At 45.2% G+C, this 24879-nt stretch overlaps 1 protein-coding gene across 1 annotated transcript; it reads left to right on the top strand.

Moving 5' to 3' along the window:
* The first annotated feature begins 2086 nt into the window (after positions 1-2086).
* Positions 2087-5828, top strand: LOC103637953 (brassinosteroid LRR receptor kinase BRL2). The gene has a single exon (XM_008660956.3). It carries the CDS (start codon positions 2236-2238, stop codon positions 5590-5592), a length of 3357 nt encoding a protein of 1118 aa, XP_008659178.1. The 5' UTR covers positions 2087-2235; the 3' UTR covers positions 5593-5828.
* Positions 5829-24879: the final 19051 nt, after the last annotated feature.

The raw sequence follows: 24879 nt of genomic DNA, 5'->3' as shown, positions 1-24879 counted from the left end.
TTCACAAATCTTATACATCTCTCTTTTAGTTTTATAAACTACAATAGAGATATAGGTTTTATAAACAAATTTACTTTTATTATCATATAAAGAAATGATCAAAATATAAATTGTACATCTTGATGAGTTATACAAATTTGTAGTTGAAAACTTTTTCATTTGAATTAATTTACTGCTTCAAAATATGATTTTTAAATTGTCTTTGTCTAGTGTTGAAAAAAATACTCGGCAAATAAGTTCTTTGTCGGGTGTTAAAAAAACTTGGCAAAGAAATTCTTTGTCGAATGTTAAAAACGCTCGACAATGTTTTTTTATCAAGGATTTTTTTGCTTGGCACTCAACAAAGAGCTACCGATTGTCCAAATAAAAACACTCGATAAATTATTTGGCACTCAACAAATAGCCGAATTCTTATAGTGAGGCAGTATATAGTAATAAAAACGATATTGTCTATGATATCTCGAAATACGAGATGACTTCTCCAAATATGAGATGAAGACTTATCTTAGGATGGGGAAAATATCGTAATAAAAAAATCTAAATTTATAACAAAATTATTTGCCTGTTATTTAATTTGACTTGTATTTATAATGATGCCGTATAAAGATAAATAAAAACAAATATTTTGTATTCCAAATGGCAAAAATAGTCGGAAACAATACCGTGTATACTTAAAAAAGCGATTGTGGGTCAGTCAGCAAATTACCCAGTTCAGTAATTAATCTACTTATCGACATCTATATATTTTAAATACAATATTTTTTGAAAACAATATTATCTACGGAAACGATACGATTACACGGCCTGGTTACATTATTTTTTGTTACGGTTTCCAGCCCATTTTATGCCGTTTGAAAAACCTTTGACGTAGAATTTATTTGGCCATGGTCATTTTTCATATACAGGGCTAGTTTGGGAACCCCATTTTTTCAATGAATTTTCATTTTACCAAAGAAAATTAGTCTATTTTCTCTTAGGAAAATGAATTTTTTTAGGAAAATGAGATTTCCAAACTAGCCCTAAATAGTCTTTCTTCCTCTATCCATTAATATATATATGATATACTGGCTTCCTCCATTCTAAATTACTTAAATATAATTATTTAAATATGTGCATACTCATTGTACAAAAACAAATCAACAGATCAGAACGCAATATTTAAGAGGACATCTATTTTGTAGCCATAAATAATAAACTTAAATGTATCAACAGTATCTGAACTTGTCACATCTTCAAAATTTGATAAGATCGTACACCATAATTCTATTTTTATGGCTAGTTTGAGAACCCCGTTTTTCCACGGAATTTTCATATTCCCAAGAAAAATTAGTTTATTTTTTCTTTGAAAAATAGAAATCCTTTAAGAAAATGTAGTTCACAAACTAACCCTTAGATCATATCGAGCACACCGTGATGCACCACGTAATAAGTTAATGATCTGAAATTACGTTTCCAAAGTTTACAGACCCAAATAGCGTCTTTTAATAAGTTTAGCGACTGTTCATTCATTTAACTTTAAATAATACGATGGAAAAAATCAATAATAATGGTCTAAACAAATTCTCATGATTTTTACGTTCGAAAACAGCATGTCTTAAATTGTTGGATGGGAAGAGGGCTCCGTCTCCAAATTGAAGACACGTTTTGACCTACAATTTATCTTGAACTAAATCATTTAAGTTACAAAATCATACAAAAATAAGTTACCTCTTTCAATTATGAATCCAATGGTATCACTTTTGTGCAACAAAAAAATTACATCTTGCAAGGCTAATTTTCATTTGACAATCACGTTTTTTTTTTGAAATCTTAGAATGATTACGCGCGTTATAAATGATGAAGAGAGTATACGTCATATGTCCGTCCCGTGCCTGTCTGTGTTGTTGAGCAAACAGTCGACACTCCACAAAGCAACACCAACACGAGCAAGAGAGCAGGACAGATTATGTCACTCACTGATCCTTGCTTCATTGGTGACTCTACATATGTAGTTTTTATTATACTTCTAAATATACTCTATGTTTAAATAAAATAACAAAAACAATATTATATTTTAAAAGCCGTAACGTTTTACACTAATCCCAAGCCAAAGACACACATCATACTGGTTCCAAAAACAAACAATCATGGACCATCACTCTCGGCTAGCTTTCTCGCTCCTTATACAGTGCTCCTTTGAACTCGATCACCTCTCATCTCCCATCCATCTTCGATCGCAGCTTTGCTGCCATCGCCATGGACATGCTCAACCTCCTGCTCCTCGTATCCTCCATCTACACGTCGTTAGCGTTTACACCGGTGGCGGCAACTGACGCCGACGCCCTCCTCCGGTTCAAGGCCTCCATCCAGAAGGACCCTGGGGGTGTCCTCTCGTCTTGGCAGCCGAGTGGCAGTGACGGCCCATGCAACTGGCACGGCGTGGCGTGTGACAGCGGCGACGGGAGGGTAACACGCCTTGACCTCGCCGGCAGCGGCCTCGTTGCCGGACGCGCGTCGCTGGCCGCGCTCTCCGCCGTCGATACGCTGCAACACCTGAACCTGTCCGGCAACGGCGCAGCGCTCCGCGCCGACGTCACCGACTTGCTCAGCCTTCCTCGCGCGCTGCAGACGCTGGACTTCGCCTACGGAGGCCTCGGCGGGAGCCTCCCCGTGGACCTGCTCACCCTGCACCCGAACCTCACCACCGTTAGCCTCGCGAGGAACAACCTCACCGGCGTGTTGCCGGAGTCACTCCTCGCCGAAGCGGCGAGCATCCAGTGGTTCGACGTGTCAGGCAACAACCTCTCCGGGGACATCTCCAGGATGTCGTTCGCCGACACGCTCACTCTGCTCGACCTGTCCGAGAACCGCTTCGGTGGCGCGATCCCGCCGGCGCTGTCACGCTGCTCGGGGCTCAGGACGCTCAACTTGTCGTACAACGGCCTCACCGGGCCGATACTGGAGTCGGTGGCTGGAATCGCCGGCCTTGAGGTGTTCGACGTCTCGTCGAACCACCTCAGCGGCCCGATCCCCGACAGTATAGGCAACTCATGTGCTTCGCTGACAATTCTGAAGGTGTCGAGCAACAACATCACGGGACCCATCCCGGCGTCTCTGTCGGCGTGCCATGCGCTGCGGATGTTCGACGCTGCGGACAACAAGCTGTCCGGTGCCATACCGGCCGCCGTGCTCGGCAACCTGACATCGCTGGAGAGCCTGCTGCTAAGCAACAACTTCATCTCGGGCTCCCTCCCGAGCACGATCACCTCCTGCACCAGCCTCAGGATCGCCGACCTCAGCAGCAACAAGATCTCCGGCGTGCTGCCGGCGGACCTCTGCTCGGCTGGCGCCGCGCTTGAGGAGCTCCGGATGCCGGACAACATGGTCACCGGCATCATCCCACCGGGTCTTTCCAACTGCTCGCGCCTGAGGGTGATCGACTTCAGCATCAACTACCTGAAAGGTCCGATCCCGCCGGAGCTCGGCCAGCTGCGCGGCCTCGAGAAGCTGGTGATGTGGTTCAACGGCCTAGAGGGCCGGATCCCGGCGGAGCTCGGGCAATGCCGCGGCCTCCGCACGCTGATCCTCAACAACAACTTCATAGGCGGCGACATCCCCGTCGAGCTGTTTAACTGCACCGGTCTCGAGTGGGTGTCGCTCACCAGCAACCGGATCACTGGCACCATCCGGCCAGAGTTCGGGCGGCTAACGCGGCTCGCCGTGCTGCAGCTGGCGAACAACAGCCTGGGGGGCGTGATCCCCAAGGAGCTCGGCAAATGCAGCAGTCTCATGTGGCTGGACCTCAATAGCAACCGACTCACAGGCGAGATCCCGCGACGGCTCGGCCGGCAGCTCGGGTCGACCCCGCTCAGCGGGATCCTGTCAGGCAACACGCTGGCGTTCGTGCGCAACGTGGGGAACTCGTGCAAGAGCGTGGGCGGGCTGCTGGAGTTCGCCGGCATCCGTCCGGAGCGGTTACTGCAGGTGCCGACGCTCAAGAGCTGTGACTTCACGCGGCTCTACTCCGGCGCGGCGGTCAGCGGCTGGACAAGGTACCAGACGTTGGAGTACCTGGACCTGTCTTACAATGCACTCTCCGGTGGCATCCCCGAGGAGTTCGGCGACATGGTGGTGCTCCAGGTGCTGGACTTGGCGCGGAATAACCTCACGGGCGAGATCCCGGCGTCGCTGGGGCGGCTGCACAACCTGGGCGTGTTCGACGTGTCGCACAACGCGCTCTCCGGCGGCATCCCGGACTCCTTCTCCAACCTCTCCTTCCTGGTGCAGATCGACGTCTCTGACAACAACCTCAGCGGTGAAATCCCGCAGCGCGGGCAGCTGAGCACGCTGCCGGCAAGCCAGTACACGGGTAACCCGGGCCTCTGCGGCATGCCGCTGCTGCCGTGTGGGCCGACGCCGAGGGCGACTGCATCCGTCCTCGCACCGCCCGACGGCAGCCGTTTTGACAGGCGGTCGTTGTGGGTCGTGATCCTCGCCGTGCTGGTTACCGGCGTGGTGGCGTGCGGTATGGCGGTGGCGTGCTTCGTGGTCGCACGCGCGCGGCGGAAGGAGGCGCGCGAGGCGCGGATGCTGAGCAGCCTGCAGGACGGGACGCGGACGGCGACGACGTGGAAGCTGGGCAAGGCGGAGAAGGAGGCGCTGAGCATCAACGTGGCTACTTTCCAGCGGCAGCTCCGGCGTCTCACCTTCACGCAGCTGATCGAGGCAACTAACGGGTTCTCCGCCGGTAGCCTGGTCGGTTCCGGCGGGTTCGGCGAGGTGTTCAAGGCCACGCTCAAGGACGGGTCGTGCGTGGCCATCAAAAAGCTCATCCACCTGAGCTACCAGGGAGACCGTGAGTTCACGGCAGAGATGGAGACGCTGGGCAAGATCAAGCACCGGAACCTGGTGCCTCTGCTGGGCTACTGCAAGATCGGCGAGGAGAGGCTGCTGGTGTACGAGTACATGAGCAATGGGAGCCTGGAGGATGGCCTCCACGGACGGGCGCTGCGGCTGCCGTGGGAGCGCCGGAAGCGAGTGGCGCGCGGTGCCGCGAGGGGTCTCTGCTTCCTTCATCACAACTGCATCCCGCACATCATCCACCGGGACATGAAGTCCAGCAACGTCCTCCTTGACGGCGACATGGAGGCCCGCGTCGCCGACTTCGGCATGGCTCGGCTGATCAGCGCGCTGGACACGCACCTGAGCGTGAGCACGCTGGCGGGGACTCCTGGGTACGTGCCGCCGGAGTACTACCAGAGCTTCCGGTGCACCGCCAAGGGCGACGTCTACTCCCTGGGTGTGGTGTTCCTGGAGCTCCTGACCGGGAGGAGGCCGACGGACAAGGAGGACTTCGGGGATACCAACCTCGTCGGCTGGGTCAAGATGAAGGTCAGGGAGGGTACCGGCAAGGAGGTCGTCGACCCGGAGCTTGTGATTGCTGCCGTGGATGGAGAGGAGAAGGAGATGGCGAGGTTCCTGGAGCTGTCGCTGCAGTGCGTGGATGACTTCCCCTCGAAGCGGCCCAACATGTTGCAGGTGGTCGCCACGCTCAGAGAGCTCGACGACGCGCCGCCGTCTCATCAACAAGCGCCTGCCTCTGCCTGTGACTGATGCTGGTGACGCTTCATGGTCTCTGTTGTGTACTGTTGATGCCCATTGCTCCACTGTGTGCATTCCTGGTCCGTAATTCTGTACTAATGGACGGACTTTTGAAGTACAAATTCGATGTCATGCTCCTTATAATTACTAGCAAAAAAAATGACCGTCCGTTGTAATGGAAGATACACCCTATTTGGCTCGAAGATTTATGACTCATTTGTTATAATACTAGTATGCCATAACTGAAAGGGTTGGATACTTTATAAAATTACACATCCATTGGTTCAGAATATTAAAATCATCCTTGTCATAAGACCATCTTCAAGGTAGTTGTTAAGTTCTGTCAATTGTTGGTTCCTCTCATCCCAATCTTCCAATGAATCACTGTCAAATCCATCCAACTCAACATTATCAGCTACAGGGGCCAGAAGTAGGAAAAGATGCATAGCTGCCCTACCACTTTCGAAAAGAAACCACGAAAGTCATTAGAGATTTAGGGGGGTAACGGTACAAGGGCATGTTTGAGAGCAAAGATAATGAAGAAGATTGGAGGGGCTAAAATTCCCTTGTTATTTAAAATTGAATAGCAAAGAGATTTTAACCCATGCAATCCTATCCATTCCCATTGCTCCCAAACAAGCCCTAAGAAAAACAGATAATAACTACAAATAACCATGTATATTTTGGTCTCTTCACAAATCTATGTTGCCTCTAAATTCAAAGGGATATTGGTCATTCAAAATCTAATTGTTTAAAAGCACAACGGGTGTTAATGGTTTCAAAGAATAGGAAACAACATGCAATATTGTGTTTCTGTTGGGGGCCTACAATGCCGAAGGTCTTCAAGACGCCTATACTTCGATATAAACAAATATGTTCACATATAAAATGAAGGACGGACCAAGCTAGCCTTCGGCCAAAGCAGTGTAAAGAAGATTTGTCCATACACACAAGCAGCGCAGATACGAGCCGAGGTCGCTAGCCTCGGCATGAAGAAGGCTTCGGATGCAAAGCGACGAAGGAGAATAAGTCCAGGACTTGTGTAGCTAGCAAGGAAGAGAAAAGACAATGATATCCCGGTATCTTTTGTAAATCATGTGTGTAAACTTTGTGGGCATGTTTGTAATTTCCAACGAAGTTGTTCAACTTCCCTATAAATAGATGAACAGTTCCCTACATAAAGGGACCTTTTGGAAGGCCTACAGCTTCATTTCGCTCAGCCTTCGAAGTATCTTTGAGCTATCTTGTGCAAAGAAGCTAAAGTTATGTTTGTAAATTTGTAGATGGAATAAACAATGCTAAGGCACAAGAGATGATTTTCATACTTTATTTTTCATTGTCCTTTCATTCAACACCGTTCCATTTGCATCTCCTTTTAAAAACCTTCGTCCTCTAGCTAACACTTCGAAGAAGTGATAACTTAAGGACGAAGGTCCAGACTTCTCAACTTGTGTTGCCTTGTTTTTTATGCCATGTAGCATTGAAGTCAAGTGACCAACAGTTCCTTATAAAGTCATATGTATGGGTAAAAAAAGAAGCTCAAGCTATCAAGTTTGTCAAAGCTGAGGTTTCCCTTATTCATAAGTTCAAATCAACTGGTGTTGTCTACTTGTGCACAAATTGGTTTCACAAAAAAACAAAGAAAGAGGAAAAAATGAAACACTTGCACAAATCTAATACACTCCATTTATTTTTACACACCATAGGTAGTGCAAACTAGAACATCTTTAGGTCCTATGCAAACCAAATACCTTAGGAGTAATATGAACCTCAACACCTTGCTGGTATCAATCTAGGTCAACATATGTTGGATTTACTTTCTCTCTAGTAAGGTTCATCTCGAAGATTTACTTTTAAACTCTCGGAGCATTCCATCAGTTTGGCCCTTCAAGCTATTCTAGGGGTTCCCCTGCTGGTTTTCATGTTCATGAAGAATCTTATTATCATTTTTGTTTCTCCGTGGCTAACAAAAAAGTTGGTTTCTTGGTTCTTTCGCTCCGAACAGTCATCACCCAAAGCTTTGATGTTTATTTCCATCTTTGGCGCAATGGTGGTCCAAATTGGAGACATGAATATGCTTTATGGCTTAAGGAGGAAGAAGCTGGCTAGATTATTATCTGTAGCAAGAAAGAAAAGGCTCAAAATTCTTCTTTGTCGGGTCACAAGAATTTGATTCGGCTTGCTAAAAAATATTCTCGGTTTCTCCTCCTGTCAAATGTTGCCTGCGACTTTCAGCTATTCCTGCCAAAACTGCTATCAAGATCAAGGCTTCTAGATCGAATGAGGTTAACTCAAATAATCACGAAGCAGAATTATGATCCTATGATTTTGACAAAGAGCAATGGTAGTTCTCTTTTTGTGGGTTCAAATTTTAAATTACGAAGCAGGAGATCAGTCCATATTTTTTGTTGTTTTGGAAAACAAAGTTTCTAAAGCATAGTTTAACTATGATTTTCAACTATAGTATATACACAATCAACATATATACATGTCGGGGTCCTCTTTGGACCGGAGGTCCTGAAAACATTAATTTATCAATTACAACTGAGTTTGTTTCAGGTATAACAGTATGATTGCTTAAGGTTACCTTAGTTCGTGAACAATGCAGAACTGACACACAAAGACAAAGCTACGAGCTTCGACTCCGCGGTGTGACTGTGTAACAAGGAATCACCAGGGATGCAGGATGACATCCTCAAGAATTGCTCAACTCGGTTATGGAGAAAAAGACGATAATGTCCTTAGTCAAATTTGTAGTTCATGTGTATAGGATTGAGGGCATGATTGTAATTTTTGTAAAGTTGTACCCTTCCACTATAAATAGAGGTATAGTACCATGCATAAGCACACGCTTTTTTATAGGAGAGAATTGGAATGATCCGTCTATGAAACTATGATTTCCATGTGTTGGGGACTTGTTCTCAAATGCTATGAGTCAAGAACAAGGCAACACAAGATGTTAAATGTTAATGCCCTTCGTCCTTCGAAACATTATTTCCCTTAGGATATATTGATCTTCAGACGAAGGTCATGAAGGACATACCTTCATCAATGCATTATACGATAAAATAGAAGAAGAAATGTATGGCATATAGAACACAACACAAACAATCATATCATATCATTTATTATTAATTATATAATCATGAAAAGGTAAAAACAATACTGAATTACAAAAATACCTTTGACTTGATAAAAGGCAAGTGAGTACAGGTATGACGCAAAAGTGATTACAAGTCCACGTGAAGAGTACGGGGGTACTGTTCATCTATTTATAGGCATAGGACACAGCCTATGAGAAATTACAATCATGCCCCTTACATTTACTATTGGCTTATAGAAAAATCTATGAGGACTGAATAACCTTTTCTCTTTTAAGTCGGTTCCCTTTTCAGCGATTTAGCCGAAGCTCCCTTGCGCACAGCTTCGGAGCGACGGCAACCTTAGTCACGATCATGCTCCTCATCGCGTATGCTTTTATCATGAATCCGAAGATACCTGTCCATAAACCATACTTGGAAGACATTGTTAAATTATGTTTTTGAGGACCTTCGGAGGACGAAGGCCCCCAACACCATGTACCTTCGAATTGTTGTCTTGATTCATGAAGGTACTCATGTATTTATGTATAATCAGGACAAAGTAATAAAGGAATCATGGTTTCATTGGGCTTCTCCTAAGCACACTTTCTTTATTATTTACATACTTTTCTTAATAGCCTTCTCCTTCCATTCATGAGTACTCATGTATTTATGTATAATCGTGAAAAGGCAATAAAGGAATCATGGTTTCTGAAAGCATCCAGGCCCCTGGTTGGTTTTAGTGATTAATGACAACGTAATATTATATGTGACTAACGTGTGTTTTGTAGAGACAAATGGTAAGTTTGGTCGCATTACAGGTAGATGTACTACAATGGTGAAAACAATCCCGGATTAAGAACTTGAAGCGACGGCTAAAGCGACGAAACAATCCTGGATCTATGAAACTGTGATTTCCATGTGTTGGGGACTTGTTCTCAAATGCTATGAGTCAAGAACAAGGCAACACAAGATGTTAAATGTTAATGCCCTTCGTCCTTCGAAACATTATTTCCCTTAGGATATATTGATCTTCAGACGAAGGTCATGAAGGACATACCTTCATCAATGCATTATACGATAAAATAGAAGAAGAAATGTATGGCATATAGAACACAACACAAACAATCATATCATATCATTTATTCTTAATTATATAATCATGAAAAGGTAAAAACAATATTGAATTACAAAAATACCATTGACTTGATAAAAGGCAAGTGAGTACAGGTATGACGCAAAAGTGAGTACAAGTCCACGTGAACAGTATGTGATAGTAGACGCGACCCGATCTTCCGTGAGATACGATAATTTGATTGAGTGGAGATCTTGACGTTGATGATCCAAGGCTCCGAGCGAACGATTCCTCGCAATCACTACACCACGGCTCCGTTGGTTATCACCCGTGACACACGAATGACCTCACCACGAAGGCTTATCCCTGCAAGCACAATCAAGAACACAAGCAAGAACAGGAAAGAAACGCAATTGTATTGATTACGGGATGGGGTCTCACAAGCCAATGACGGCGACACTGTTCGATGACAGAATTGATCTAAGCAAAACCCAAAACTAAATGTGGCGGCGGCTGCTAAATAAATAGAGTATTACGGCGTGCGTGACCCCTGGACTCGCCCCTAATGGGCTCCAACGCGATACACGGCCCAACGGCCCAACAGACGGTGTCGCAGCACCAAAACAGAATCTGAACACTGACTTGTTTCGACGATTCCCGTTGACTCCGGATGAACTTTAGGGTGGAACCAGTTGGGTTGGTAAGATAATCTCGTTATATTTCCAACCATATCCAGTCCGTCGCAATCGGAGTCCGGATGCATCTTGGGCGTCCATTTTAGTGTAGATTGGTCCTAGAACCCGAGATGGAGTCGCAACCGACTCGGACTTGATCTCCTTCCAGTTGTGGACGCCCTTGCTGCTCCTCCTCAACACCTTGGCCTTTCCCAAGTCCTTGCTAGTCCTCTCCAAGGTACCTAATCATCAAAACATCCATGGCCCCAAGCGTATGCTCTGAAACACAAGTAGAACGTACCTGGAGATTTAGCTGTCGTGCACGAGATCGTGTTATCAGTCCATTCATTGTATGTATAGAAGTGATGTCCTCATCAGTATGGGGGTATTGTTCATCTATTTATAGGCACAGGACACAGCCTATGAGAAATTACAATCATGCCCCCTACATTTAGTATTGGCTTATAGAAAAATCTATGAGGACTGAATAGCCTTTTCCCTTTTAAGTCGGTTCCCTTTTCTGCGATTTAGCCGAAGCTCCCTTGCGCACAGCTTCGGAGCGACGGCAACCTTCGTCACAACCATGCTCCTCATCGCGTATGCTTTTATCATGAATCCAAAGATACCTGTCCATAAACCATACTTGGAAGACATTGTTAAATTATGTTTTTGAGGATCTTCGGAGGACGAATGCCCCCAACAGTAGCCCCTCGCAGTATTAATTTGCTTAAGATAACAAATTCAAACTACGACATGGACGAAGGCCTTAAGCCGAAGGTCTGAAAAAACACCTTCCCTTTGCTAGAATAGCAACAGTCAATGACAGACAGGACCCTCCAATTTGGAGCGTGTCGATCATATAAATAAGAACTCACCCTGACCACTTGCTTTGTTTGCTCAATTTTATAGCTCTTGCTCACCAACGCTTGCTTAGTTTCTCAAGCTTTCTAAGCTTCGGTTCGAAGAACACATTTTCACCATTTCCAAAGAAAAGATGTCTCAAGACAAGAAAGTTGCTGCTGAGACGAAGTTAACCGAAGAGGAGAAGCTCTTTGAGCAGAAGAAGGTTGTGAATCCTTATATAACTGGATTTTTAGAATCGATGGCCAAATCAAATACAGAGAAGATTACAAAAGAGATATTGGAGGGCCTATCTGAAGATACTGGTGACTGTGATAGTTACGATGCTGAAAGTGGGGGTGAAGATTCTGAGGACCGGCCCTGGAGGCCAAGTCACTCGATTTTCGGAAAATCGACCATCAAACAAAATCACCTTGAGAGTATGAGAGGAAGATACTTTCGGGATATGTCTATTGTGAGAGTTAGCGGAGACAACACCATCCCTGCCCCTGAGGAAGACGAGGTTGTGATTTACCGAAGCTTCTTCAAAGCTGGGCTTCGGTTTCCATTGAGCAAGTTTGTGGTCGAAGTGTTGAAAATTTATCAGATATTCCTTCATGAGATAACCCCCGAAGCTATTATTAGAATGGGAATTTTTGTCTGGGTTGTGAGAAGCCAAGGAGTGGAGCTAAGCGCGAAATGTTTCTGCAGTATGCATGAACTTGCATATGAGACGAAGGCCATGGGCAAGGAACAATATCACAATAACTTTGGCTGTTATGGATTTACTGCCCGCCCCAATGCAAGCTATCCGGTGCCAACATACAGAAAAAGGTGGCCTAGAGCGTGGATGGAGGAATGGTTTTATGTGAAGAATGACTTGGAGGCAAGGGAGGATATTAAAGAAGTTATTATGCGCCCCATTTGGTCCCGCTTCGGCCTTCGAAGGCCAAAGGTTGAGATTGACGAAGCTGCCAAAGCATGCCAAAAGGCTTTCGGTACTGTTTGCTTTTTTATTGGTACAAGAGATTTAATCCAGGAGCATATAGCTTTCAGAGTGTGGCCGCTTGTAGAGAACTGGGAAATGCCAAAGGAGACTATCACCAAGTCTAGCGAAGGCGAGCTGGTTCGATTGAAATACACCTTCAGATACGGAGATAAATTTGATGAACCGAATGATGACTGGCTGAAATGTATTGAAGCTACAAGTGATGAACTTCTTGGGCCATATTCCAAAGCGGAAGATAATACCTTATCCACATCCTTCGAGGGCCAGGGAAAAAAGAGATTAAACAGAGTTTTTGATGCTATTGGTTTTGTTTACCCCGACTACTGCTACCCGCTGCGAGGACAGGGAAAGAAGAGGAAAGCTGCTGCTTCAGCCAAAATTGCTGCTTCGGCCGCCCCCGATGAGCCTGCGCCGAAGAGCAAAAAACTGAAAGTCCTTACCCACCGGCCGCGTTATATTGAGCCGGCCGTGGTACCTGAGCTTGGCGGGGAGACTTCTTCAGCTGCTGAACCAAAGGAGCCCATTCCTCCTACGCAGAGGGCTGAAGAACCGGCTACCATGCCGAAAGCACCCTCAGCCGAGCAAGTTGAGTCAAAGACTGGTAAAGATAAGGCCGAAGAGCCAAAAACTAAAGGAACAAAAATGTTAGAAATTTTAAGCCCTTCGGCGGAAGTAACAGTGCCGAAGATACAAAAAGGTCTTGCAGCAACTCCCAAAAGAAGAAGGATGGCAAATGTACTAGATGTGCTAGAATCAGTAAAGGCTTCAAGCTCTACTCCTTCAGGGAAAATTGTCAAGGCTTCGAAAATGCAAATGGAAGCTGAAACAAAACCGGCCGAAGTTGAAGCTGCAGTGAGCCAGGCTAGTGCCGAAGCAGGGCCTTCAGAGCCTGCTGAGAAAAAACCCTCGAAAATTGAAGAGAAGGCAGCAGAGGAAGAGGCTATAGAATAGACTTTGCCTGAAAAAGTTGCCGCTCCTATTCCCGAAGCTTTAAAAGAAAGTATTGAATATATCATCCGTCATGCTTCGGGAAAAGACTCTCTAAAGAAGAAGAACGAGAAGCTCAACACTATGCCCAGAAGCTGAGATATCCGAAGGGGGCATTAGTGTTCAACGGCAGCGGAGAATAAGATTTTTTGTACTGTCTCCTCGATAGCAAAGAGATATCTGTTTGCCGGGAGATGGGTAGAAGCTTCGGATTCGCAACGTTAGAAGATGGGCTCTCATTACTGTCGAAGGATGAATTGGCCGACAATTTGGCATATAATAGTATAAAGGTGTGAAAATCAATTTTGTATTTAAAAACGAATTATTTCATTTGCTTATACTTAATACTATACTCCTCTTGCAGGGCTTGATCCTTAGCAATGCCCTCAGGGCACAGAAAAATACCGAAGATGAAGGGTGCACAATGGCTCTGAATAACCTTCGCTCAGAGGTGATTGAACTAAGGAACAAAGGCCTTGAGAAGGATAAAATATTAATTTCATTGGTAAACAAGATAAAAGAAGACGAAGCTAGTTCCAAAGTTCAAGCTGAGGCCCAAAAGAGTGAAATTGAAGATCTTCGGAAACAATTAGCTGAGGCCAAATTGAAGTGCGCTATTGCCGAAGATGATCGAGATGCCAGCGAATACTGGAAAAATTATTTTGAAAAAACAGTTGCAGAGCTTCACGCATCCAAAGAAAGGTGTTTTGAAAAATCTGTGGAATGTGTGAAAAAGATAAAGACTAGCTTCACCAACGTGGGCGCCTACTCAAACGAAGACAACTTCATACGGGGCGACCCTGAGGGCGTAATCGAGTGGATCAGTGGTGAAGCCGAAGCTTTTGAGGAGATTTTGAGTGACCGCGGGGACGTCTGTGCATTCTCTGGTGTGAGGGGAGTTGCAGCCATTTTGGAGAAGGCAGGTTGCAGTCATGTTAAAACCTTGGCCCAGGCCGAAGCTACCTTCTCTGTTGACGACACAAAGGACCCCTCGACCGAAGCGAGTTTAATAGGCGGAAAATTTTTCACTGATATCTGGGAAAATGGTGGCCGAGGGATGGCTCATGAAATAATGAAGAAGAGCGAAAAAGATATTCATGACGCTCGAGAAGCAACGAAAGAAGCTGAGAAAGCTACGGAACTCGAAAGACGGATAGGTATTACTTAATGGTTTTTAGCTTTGTTGTTTATTTTCGTGACTTCGGACTAATTGATGTCTTCTACCGCAGCTGAACTATCTCCTCCCCCAAAGCCATCAGACCCACTAGCGGACCCAGAAACAAAGAAAGCGATAGAAATTATTAATATGGCCGAAGCTATTGTCGATGAAGTTGTTACCAAGCTACTTAACGAAGTTGCAGAGAAAGTTTTGAAGGAAGAATAGCAATTATTGTAAAAACATTTCTGTATTATTTGGTGAACTAAGTCTATAATGTTTGATGCTTATATTTTTCAATGTAATATGTAAATTGTTTGTAATTCAGTTCTTTGCGATGCATGAAACTTTATGTACATACCGTTTTTGAGCCTTCGGCGAAAAAACACCTTCCCTTCTTTTCATGCTTCGTAAAGAAGAGTTTTTATGCCTCGTAAGAATCATCCACACTTTGTAAAAACATCAAAGCTTCGTAAACAACATATCTCTTTTTCCACATCAGAACTGATGAAGCTATAATTCTCAGCTTGCTTTGTGCCTTGGCATCCTTTCATTTTTTTGTAAAGCATTCTCCGAAGATTGACTTCGTTTCCAATTGGTGTCATTGATGTGGTATGATGTATGATGTGATGCTATACGATATGATGCGATGATATGATGCAAAGAATGATGCTAATGCCGAAGACACATACTCACGCTGAAACACAATCTCTGCGTCCCCTTAAGAACCATCAAAATCTCTTTGCCGTTTATTTTTCGGCTTCACCGCTTATTTTTTGGTGTAAGTTCTGCATTCCCTTAGGAACGTCTTTTGAACTTCTTCGCCTTCTATTTCGGCGGTATTCGCTGACTTTTCGCGCTTCGCCTTATATTTCGGCGGTATTTGGCTCTGCATTCCCTTTGGAACGACTTTTGAGCAGAAAACTTACACTGCGCTCCCTTGGGAACGACTTTTTGTAGCTTTGTCAAACTTACGCTGCGCTCCTTAGGAACGACTTTTTGTAGCTTCGGTAAAACTTGCGCTGCGCTCCTTAGAAACAACTTTTTGTAGCTTCGGTAAAACTTACAATGCGAATTTTAGCTATGCATTCCCTTAGGAATGACTTTTGAGCTTCAGCATTTTTTGAGCTTTCGTGAATCTGTGGGAAAGATATTTCACTATGACAAAAACAAAACTATTACAATAAATTAAAAATGACAAGAAGACTAGATTTACATTGGTTGTTCTTTATTAAAAAGAAAATGACAATGAATGTAAAAATGCTTCAGAGGTAGGATATCTCTCAATAGATGTGTTTTGATTCTGGCACAGTACTGTTGACTGTGCGAGCTTCGGATTCCTCCCTGAGATCTCGCTGCTGATGAGTCTGATGGCTCCCTTCTGGCTGCTGACCTCGTGAATAGGCAGGTTGTAGTGGCGGCGGAGGTGGAAGATGTGGCCAAGAAGCCTGTGGCTGACTAGCCGAAGCAACAGAAGCTGCAGGATGATTACCCACATATTCTGGTATGTAGGGTGAGTGACACGAAGCAGTGTGCAGGACCTGCTTCGGTTGATTTTACCGGGCTTCGGCTTCTGCGATCTCCTTCTGCTTTTGGATGGTGATTTGGCACATTCTTGTAGTATGGCCCTTGTCTTCACCACAAAATAGGCAGTAGATCTTCCTGGGCTGGTCCCCATATCTTCCTCCGAAGCCTCTGGCGCCTCTGCCTCTTGGAGCTGGTGGCCGAAAAGAGCTTTGTTGTTGCCCCGAAGATTGTGAAGTATACTGCGGCCTCTGCAGCTGACTTCCTCTGTCATCACTCTGAGTGGAGCTGTGAATTGACCTGACATGCCTCGGGTGAATTCTTCCTCCGAAGCCCCTGGTCATCTCAGAGAACATGTAAGCTTCCTCCCTTCTTTGGCGGAAGTCATTGTCAGCCCTGATGTACTCATCCATTTTTTGAAGCATCTTCTCCAGAGTCTGTGGAGGTTTTCTAGCGAAGTACTGGGCAGTAGGTCCTGGACGAAGCCCCTTAATCATGGCCTCAATGACAATTTCATTGGCACTGTAGGGGCTTGTGCTCTTAGACGCAAGAACCTTCGGACATACGCCTGAAGATACTCCTCATGATCTTGCGTGCATTGAAACAGGGCCTGAGCTATGACTGGCTTCGTCTAAAAGCCTTGGAAACCTGTCACTAGCATATCCTTGAGTTTCTGCAACGAAGTAATAGTCCCTGACCGAAGAGAAGAATACCATGTTTGGGCCACATTCCGAACTGCCATGACGAAGGACTTGGCCATGACGGCTGCATTGCCTCCATATGAAGATATAGTTGCTTCATAACTCATCAAAAACTGCTTCAGATCTGAATGCCCATCATACATGGGGAGCTGAGGTAGCTTGTATGATGGGGGCCATGGGATAGCCTGCAGTTCTTCTGCCAAGGGAGAAGCATCATCAAAGGTAAAGGTATCATGATTAAAATCATCATACCATCCATCCTTGTTGAACAAGCCTTCTTGATGAAGCTCCCTGTGTTGGGGCCTTCGATCTTGTTCGTCTTGAGCAAGATGGTGTACTTCTTCAGTGGCTTCGCCAATCTGCCTTTGAACATCAGCGAGTCGGGCCATCTTCTCCTTCTTCCTTTGTACTTGCTGATGTATTATCTCCATGTTTCTGATTTCTTGATCCAACTCTTCTTCCTGGAGTGTTGGACTAGTGGCCTTCCTCTTCTAGCTTCGGGCCTCTCGGAGAGAAAGGGTCTCCTGATTTGGGTCCAGTGGCTGTAGTGCGGCAGCCCCTGGCGCTGAAGCTTTCTTCGGCGGCATGACGAAGGTCACTACTTGCCGAAGGTGGTCGAAAAAGGGTTCACCGGAGGTGGGCGCCAATGTTGGGGACTTGTTCTCAAATGCTATGAGTCAAGAACAAGGCAACACAAGATGTAAAATGTTAATGCCCTTCGTCCTTCGAAACATTATTTCCCTTAGGATATATTGATCTTCAGACGAAGGTCATGAAGGACATACCTTCATCAATGCATTATACGATAAAATAGAAGAAGAAATGTATGGCATATAGAACACAACACACACAATCATATCATATCATTTATTATTAATTATATAATCATGAAAAGGTAAAAACAATACTGAATTACAAAAATACCTTTGACTTGATAAAAGGCAAGTGAGTACAGGTATGACGCAAAAGTGATTACAAGTCCACGTGAAGAGTACGAGTGTACTGTTCATCTATTTATAGGCATAGGACACAGCCTATGAGAAATTACAATCATGACCCTTACATTTACTATTGGCTTATAGAAAAATCTATGAGGACTGAATAGCCTATTCCCTTTTAAGTCGGTTCCCTTTTCTGTGATTTAGCCGAAGCTCCCTTGCGCACAGCTTCGGAGCGACGACAACCTTCGTCACGATCATGCTCCTCATCGCGTACGCTTTTATCATGAATCCGAAGATACCTGTCCATAAACCATACTTGGAAGACATTGTTAAATTATGTTTTTGAGGACCTTCGGAGGACGAAGGCCCCCAACACCATGTACCTTCGAATTTTTGTCTTGATTCATGAAGGTACTCATGTATTTATGTATAAACAGGAAAAAGTAATAAAGGTATCATGGTTTCATTGGGCTTCTCCTAAGCACACTTGCTTTATTATTTACATACTTTTCTTAATAGCCTTCTCCTTCCATTCATGAGTACTCATGTATTTATGTATAATCGTGAAAAGGCAATAAAGGAATCATGGTTTCTGAAAGCATCCAGGCCCCTGGTTGGTTTTAGTGATTAACGACAACGTAATATTATATGTGACTAACGTGTGTTTTGTAGAGACAAATGGTAAGTTTGGTCGCATTACAGGTAGATGTACTACAATGGTGAAAACAATCCCGGATATAAGAACTTGAAGTGACGGCTAAAGCGACGAAACAAAAAGTGAAGGTCTTCGTATTCCGAGTGTCAAGGAGTTGCGGTCACTCGTTATATAGTTAGGTCTTTTATTTTTTTTAGCCGTACTATAAAGAGGGGTTGTCGATGAGTAGTTTGACCAAGAGAGTTCTAGTGTAGTGTTGGTGCATATTCACACTCACATATAGTGCTAGGTGTCACTCTAGAACATACTCACGAGTTAGAACGAAAACCGATTTGAAAAACAGAAGAAACCTGAAACTAGGGTTTCTGGCTTTGGGGCACCGGACTGTCCGGTGCGCCCTCTGTCAAGTGGGGCCAGGTTGGCCCAGGGAAGGCCCTTCCCCTGCGCAGAAACCCGAGAGCGCAGAGTTCGGAAGATGAATTTTAGTGGCACACCGGACAGCGCACCGGACTGTCCGGTGCGCACCGGACAGTGACTGTTCACTGTCTGGTGTGCCATCTGCCCAATGGCTAGCTGTCAGAACTAGCCGTTGGAGTCAACCGTTGGCGCACCGGTGGCGCTCCGGACTGTCCGGTGTGCTCATGCGTAGCAGAATTCCTGTAACGGCTAGTTGGTGGGTGAGGGCTATTTATACCCCCTCCACCGACCATATTGATTGCATTGCTGCCCACATTTACTCCTACACTTTGGTAGAGCATTGCAAGCACCACAAAGCCTAGTGAGGTGATTTGAGAATATTAATCCCGCATTTGGACCTCATTAGCGCTAGCGAGAGCCATCTAGAGCACACACCACATGCATTAGGCTTCTCTTGGTCAAGTCAAAGTATACAACTTGTTACTTGTAGCATCCCAAAAATTCAAATCTTGAAAATTTTCTCAAACTCGCTCTAAATTCAAAATGAATTTCAAATTTCTTTTCAAAATGTTTGTTTGCGAGTTGATATCAAAAAATAAAATATAGTGGTCTATATTCTCTCCACAATCCTCCTCAAAATATCCTACAAATGTTTTTCCAGTGATCCCCCTCAAATTCTTTCTAGAAATACTACCTAGATATTTCCCGAGTAATCCCCCTCTGATTCTTTCCAGAAATATTGCCCAGATATTCCACCGATATATCTCCAAGTATTTTCTTCCTAAAAAATACTTTCAGAATCATTTTTCAAGTCCCCACAAATATTTTCTTCATAACTTTCCTCATGCTCATACGTATATGTACCCCTCCGGTGTCATACGGTGAGCTCTACAAGCAAATTACACTCATACAAGACAAATACATGCTAATCCCCCACTAATCCTCTCATCCTCCCACTAATCCTCTCATCCCTCCCCCTAATCCCCCAACCATGGCTATAAATAGAGGGGCAAGGGCCTCCTCTCATCCCACCCCAAGCCATTTCATGGCAACTCTCTCCCCCCCCCACACAAACCCACTCCATGTTCCACACAAGCACACACTAGCACAAGGATCATTCGGTCGTTCTTCGATCGTTCGTCCACCTGTTCTTAGTTTGTTCGTTCGTTCGTCCGATCGTTCGTCCGATCGTTCATGGTTCGTTCGTCCGTTTGTCCGATCGTTCGATCGTTCGTCCGTTCGTTCATCCAAATAATCTTTGTTCAGCCATTATACTGCCGAAATTCCGATCGTTCGTTCGTTCGTTCGATCATCCGATCATTCATCGTTCGTTCATAGTTCCTATTTATCGTTCATCGTTTGTTCATAGTTCCTATTCATCGTTCATCGTTCGTTCATAGTCCCTATTCATCGTTCTTCCAGATAATCTTTGTCCTGCCGTTATGCTGCCGAAATTTCGATCGTTCGTTCGTCCGATCATTCGATCGTTCGTCCGTTCATTCATAGTTCCTATTCATCGTTTGTTCATAGTCACTATTCATCGTTCATCATTTGTTCATACGACTATTCACCATTACTATTCATCGTTACTATTCATCATTGTTGCTATTCATCAACACTATTCACCATCGTTACTATTCACCGACACTATTCGTCATCGTTACTATTTATCGATGGTATTTATAACAACTTTTTCGTCGCCACTATTCATCATTACTATTCATCGTTACTATTCATCATTACTATTCATCGATCATCCGATCACCCCAAGTTTCAACTACTCATCCAGCATGCTGTCCTTCCACCTAAGACCAGCCTGACCCATATTCCAGTCATACGAACTCCGGTGACTGTGATTTTCCTTCCAGTAGGGAACTTCCCATCTGGTCACCCATCCTAGGTTTCTCCAAGTTGAGCACGCTTACCTTTGAGATTCCTTCGAACCAGGCTTCCAAATTCAGATTCCAATAATTCTTGTTTCTTAATTCTTATCAAACTATTCCCTATCCAACCATGTCATCCCTTAAGCATGGTTCATATTCCAGAAAACTCCCAAAATACTCTTGTCCCATATTCTGCCTATAATTTCGCTGTTCAGACTAAGTCAGTCAATTCATTCATCACTATTGTCACCAAAAGTGAACTTTACTGTGCTACACCACATACACCCAGCTATAAATACACCCAGCTACCCTCTCCCTCCCCACACACACTCAACACCCTCAGCCAAGGCAAACACCCCACCCACTCAGTTACCCTGCTCTGTCGGCTACACGCATAGTGTCGCTTCGCCTCCAGTTCACCCTCCTGGTAAGCACCTCCGCTCCACCACCAGTAGTATCTCAACACCACATGACACAGATTCTACTCAAGACTCTACCCATTCATATATCGCTATTCTGACCACTATACTAAATAATTGTTGGTATACTTGTTGGTTTGTATGTTTGCTTGTTTATGTTGCATAGTTATCGGAGCGTTCGTGCCGTCTCGTGGAGGCTAGATCTGCAAGTCTACGCCAGGCAGTGGAGCTAGAAGCCAGTTCCGCGAGCTCCCCTTCCCCTTTCGCCGGATAAGCACGACAAGCTCACTGGATCCCTTTGATGCATAAATTACCTATGATTTTTCAACCACAACCCTCAGCCTGTTATTTTATGCATGATATGATTTTGAGACAAGTTATTATGGCCACCCAGCCGCTTACCGCAATCAATCCTTGATATATTTGTTACAAATGATTTGAGAAAAGGTGTGAGTTTTCAAAAGAAAATGCTTTTCAAAATGTGTATGATGAAGGGTTTTCACCCTTATCACCTTTGAGTAGGGATGATCAGGGACTCCCTGGTTTAGGGGAGGGCCTAAGGTGATGGCTCAGCTGGTTTAGGTGTGAGCAGAAGGATTGTCCCCTCACATAAGGACCGGTTTGTCATCCTTCACTACCTGTACTCATGATAAGTACAACCACTCGAGATTGTATGGGCAGTCACTCAATCTGAACTCGTACGGTCCAAACCCCAGGGTTGTGAAAGCTGGGGAGCACCAGGAGGATAAGGAGGGGGAATGTTTTGTCTGGTTTGGACATGGCGGTGGCCTGACTCCTTCCGGTATAACCGTTAAGGTAAGGACGTGCGAGTAAAGAAAGAGATTCGGCATTCGGGTCTCACGATGGTGAGATCGCAGAAACCGGACTAGTGGGTAAAGTGTACCACTCTGTGCAGAGTTCAAACCTATTCGAATAGTCTGTGTTCACAGGAATGGACGAGTCTGGTGTGGTATGACAATTAGTGTTTTGTTTTCAAAAAAAGGGTGCGTTTGAGAAAAGTGGTTTTTAAAAGGTCCGGTGGTTGAGCCGTGAGCTATGGTGGACGGGAAGTCCAGTAGCTGTTTTTGAAAATGAAAACCAGTGGGAAACTGCTGAGATACCTAGATGGTTTAGTCCAGGGGATTTTGTTCTATATTGAAAAACTTCCTGCTCCTTTGGGAGAGGATGCGCCTTACAAAATATAAAATGTTTTACAAAACAACCCTGCATAAAATATTGTTGTTTCTGCAAAATATCCTGAGCTCCACATATTCCATTCATTATATCTGATTTCCCCATTCCATGGGTGAAGGTGGGCTGCTGAGTCCGTTTGTACTCACCCTTGCTTATTTGTTGTTTTTCAGAAGAAGGAGATCAGGTAAGAGTTACGCCTGTTCCCAACCTTGCCTGTGGTTGTTGGACCACTGATTTGCTTCGCTGCGTATATCGGGCTGCTTCAGCCGCACTCTGATGATATGTCCCGAGTTGTGGACCAACTCTTAAAGTTGATCGCCACCATTATAGGTTTGTCTTATTTAAGTAGATCTAGAATCATCTGATGTATAAATGTGTTTACTAGCCTTCTGGGACTAGTAATTGTATCACATTTGAGTCCCAAGGGATTGGGGCGCTTCAGGTGGTATCAGAGCTTTTAGGTTGGCCGCAGGACGTAACCCTTATCCTGATCCAAAAGTTTTTGAGTCAAAACTAATTTCTTAAAATTTTTTTTGCTCTCATCCCTTCATTTCAAAAATGCTTTCCCCCTTTCCTTCTCTTAGAAGTCAGATGGAGGTCCGCTGCCAAACCAGCTTTTGCGAGAATGAAGATGGTTTCCCCAAGCTACTGAGAGCATGCACAGTCCACCTCGGAATCAGGAGCCAACTAGAGTATGATGGTCGTGAATTCGTCGAGCATGGCACAGAAAGTGTGTCGTGACTGTATACATTGGATCCAGTCCGCACCATGTGGAATGGAGTGTCACTGCTGCGGGACACAGATTCAAAGACACTTGCTAAGTCGTCGCTCGCAAGGCATTGAGGGCCCTGTATCAAATTTATGAAGAAGAAGTGGCCGACACCCCGCTAAGATTCTTTCTGCCCTTTCAGAGAAACCGTCCCGTTTGGATGGCCAGGATGCGTGCATTGGAAGGGCAGCAGCTGCTTGAGGACGACCCCATAGTCGTGTACCTCACTGCATACCTGCTCACCCTGGATGCACAGTATGATTTCTTGGCTCGGCACCACCCTCAGATGATTGCCCGAGCAGAAGATGTAGAGAAGCTCAATCGTAAGCTCCATGTGGATCTCACCACAGCTCAAGCCCATGCAACTGCCTTGGAAAGTCGTGAAGTCATTGCTATTGAAGCCCTAAAGCAAGCCAAGGATGAGCATGTCCAGAAGTTGATGGAGGCCTACTTGGTCACCCGTAACCAACGTAGAGCCCTGCGGATCCAAGAGCTCACTTCATCCAACCCAGTTCAACCCATAAGAGCCGAAGATCCCCAAATTCTTGAAGGTCACCCGGTCTCTATCAGAGGAGATAAGAAGGCTTAGGAACTCCCGGAAGGAGCCATTGTCTTGGAAGGAATTCCAGTCTTCCCTCAGGCTATGAATAAGCAAGAGCACCCCGAGTCCTCCCAAGGTCCCCCACCAGAGTTGTTTGAGCCCCTCACCATGAAGAAGATTCCAGCACCGTCCCGTGAGATCAAAGAAGAAGCTGCAAGCACCCCGCCAACACCGCCGCCCTCTGAGGAGCTACAAGAGCCAGTCCCGCTTGAAGAAGAGTTCAATCCCGTCCTGCCATCTCAGTCTCCGCCATAAGAAGTCATCAACATCAGCTCCCTGTTGACCCATCTAGGAGATGTCTCAGATTGAAGTTGTGTGCTAGCCTCACCAGAAGAGAAGCTGCCTGGTCTGAAGTTAGTTATGCCCAGTCCTCTGCATGCATTGGGTAGTGAAGTTTTTCTTCACTTTGACTAGAACCCTGCATGTATGAGAGGTAATCGTGTAGACCCGTGTTTTGCAAAACTCTAATTGTGTGGCCCCCTAGGGCATTTCAAAATGAATTTCGCTTGCTGTTTTCTCCCCTTTTGAGTGCATATGTGATGCTTTAACGTTAGTGCTCATAAGTTGCATTTATCATAGTTCTCAATTCAGGAGCCAAGCAATAGTAGTTATGCTTAGCCCCCGAATCTGAGTAGTCCGTGCTTTGGAAAAACTCTATTCTTCCCTTATTCAAAACATTTGATTTGTTTGTGCTTATCATTGCTGAGCTTGTGTGTTTTATTTCTTTTTAAGAAAGGTTTTCTCTAAGAATAAAGATCACAAATTAGAGCTAATCCTCACCTTATGCTTCCATTCTCATCTTAACCCATCTCAAGAGAAAAGCACCTAACCCAAGAAGATACCAGGAAGCTTACCCTTGAAGCCTAGAATAAGCTACAGAAGAAACCTGTCCAGCCGCTCAGTCAAAAGGACCGACCGTGAGAATCAAAGCACTGCCCCTGAGTCAAAGTAAACAGGAAGAGAGGACAGAAGAAGTTATTACCATACAGAGAGGCAAAGATTCTTGGAACCAGAGACCACAAACATCAGGGTCATTGACCCCACCACTCACCCGTGCCCCCCCTTTGCAGCGCACTACCGCTGCCCACGCCCCTTTGCAGCACACCCACCACCGCCATCATCGCCGGCACCAGGCCCCCCTTCCCCTCCGTCGCACCCGCTGCCGCGTAGCACCTACTCCATCACCACTACTCCGCAATCGAACACCAACGCTCGCCTATAAAACTCCCGCACCAACTCCCTCAACTCCCATCTCACTCAAAGCAAAGCACACACCTGATAAAACTCCCGCACCAACTCCCATCTCACTCAAAGCAAAGCACTCCCTCAACTCCCATCTCGTTCATCCAAATAATTTTTGTTTAGCCGTTATGC

Source organism: Zea mays, chromosome 1, assembly GCF_902167145.1.
Source record: "Zea mays cultivar B73 chromosome 1, Zm-B73-REFERENCE-NAM-5.0, whole genome shotgun sequence".
Taxonomy (NCBI): Eukaryota; Viridiplantae; Streptophyta; class Magnoliopsida; order Poales; family Poaceae; genus Zea; species Zea mays.
Note: the sequence above shows the minus strand (reverse complement) of the source record. Positions and strands in the feature narration are given on the sequence as shown.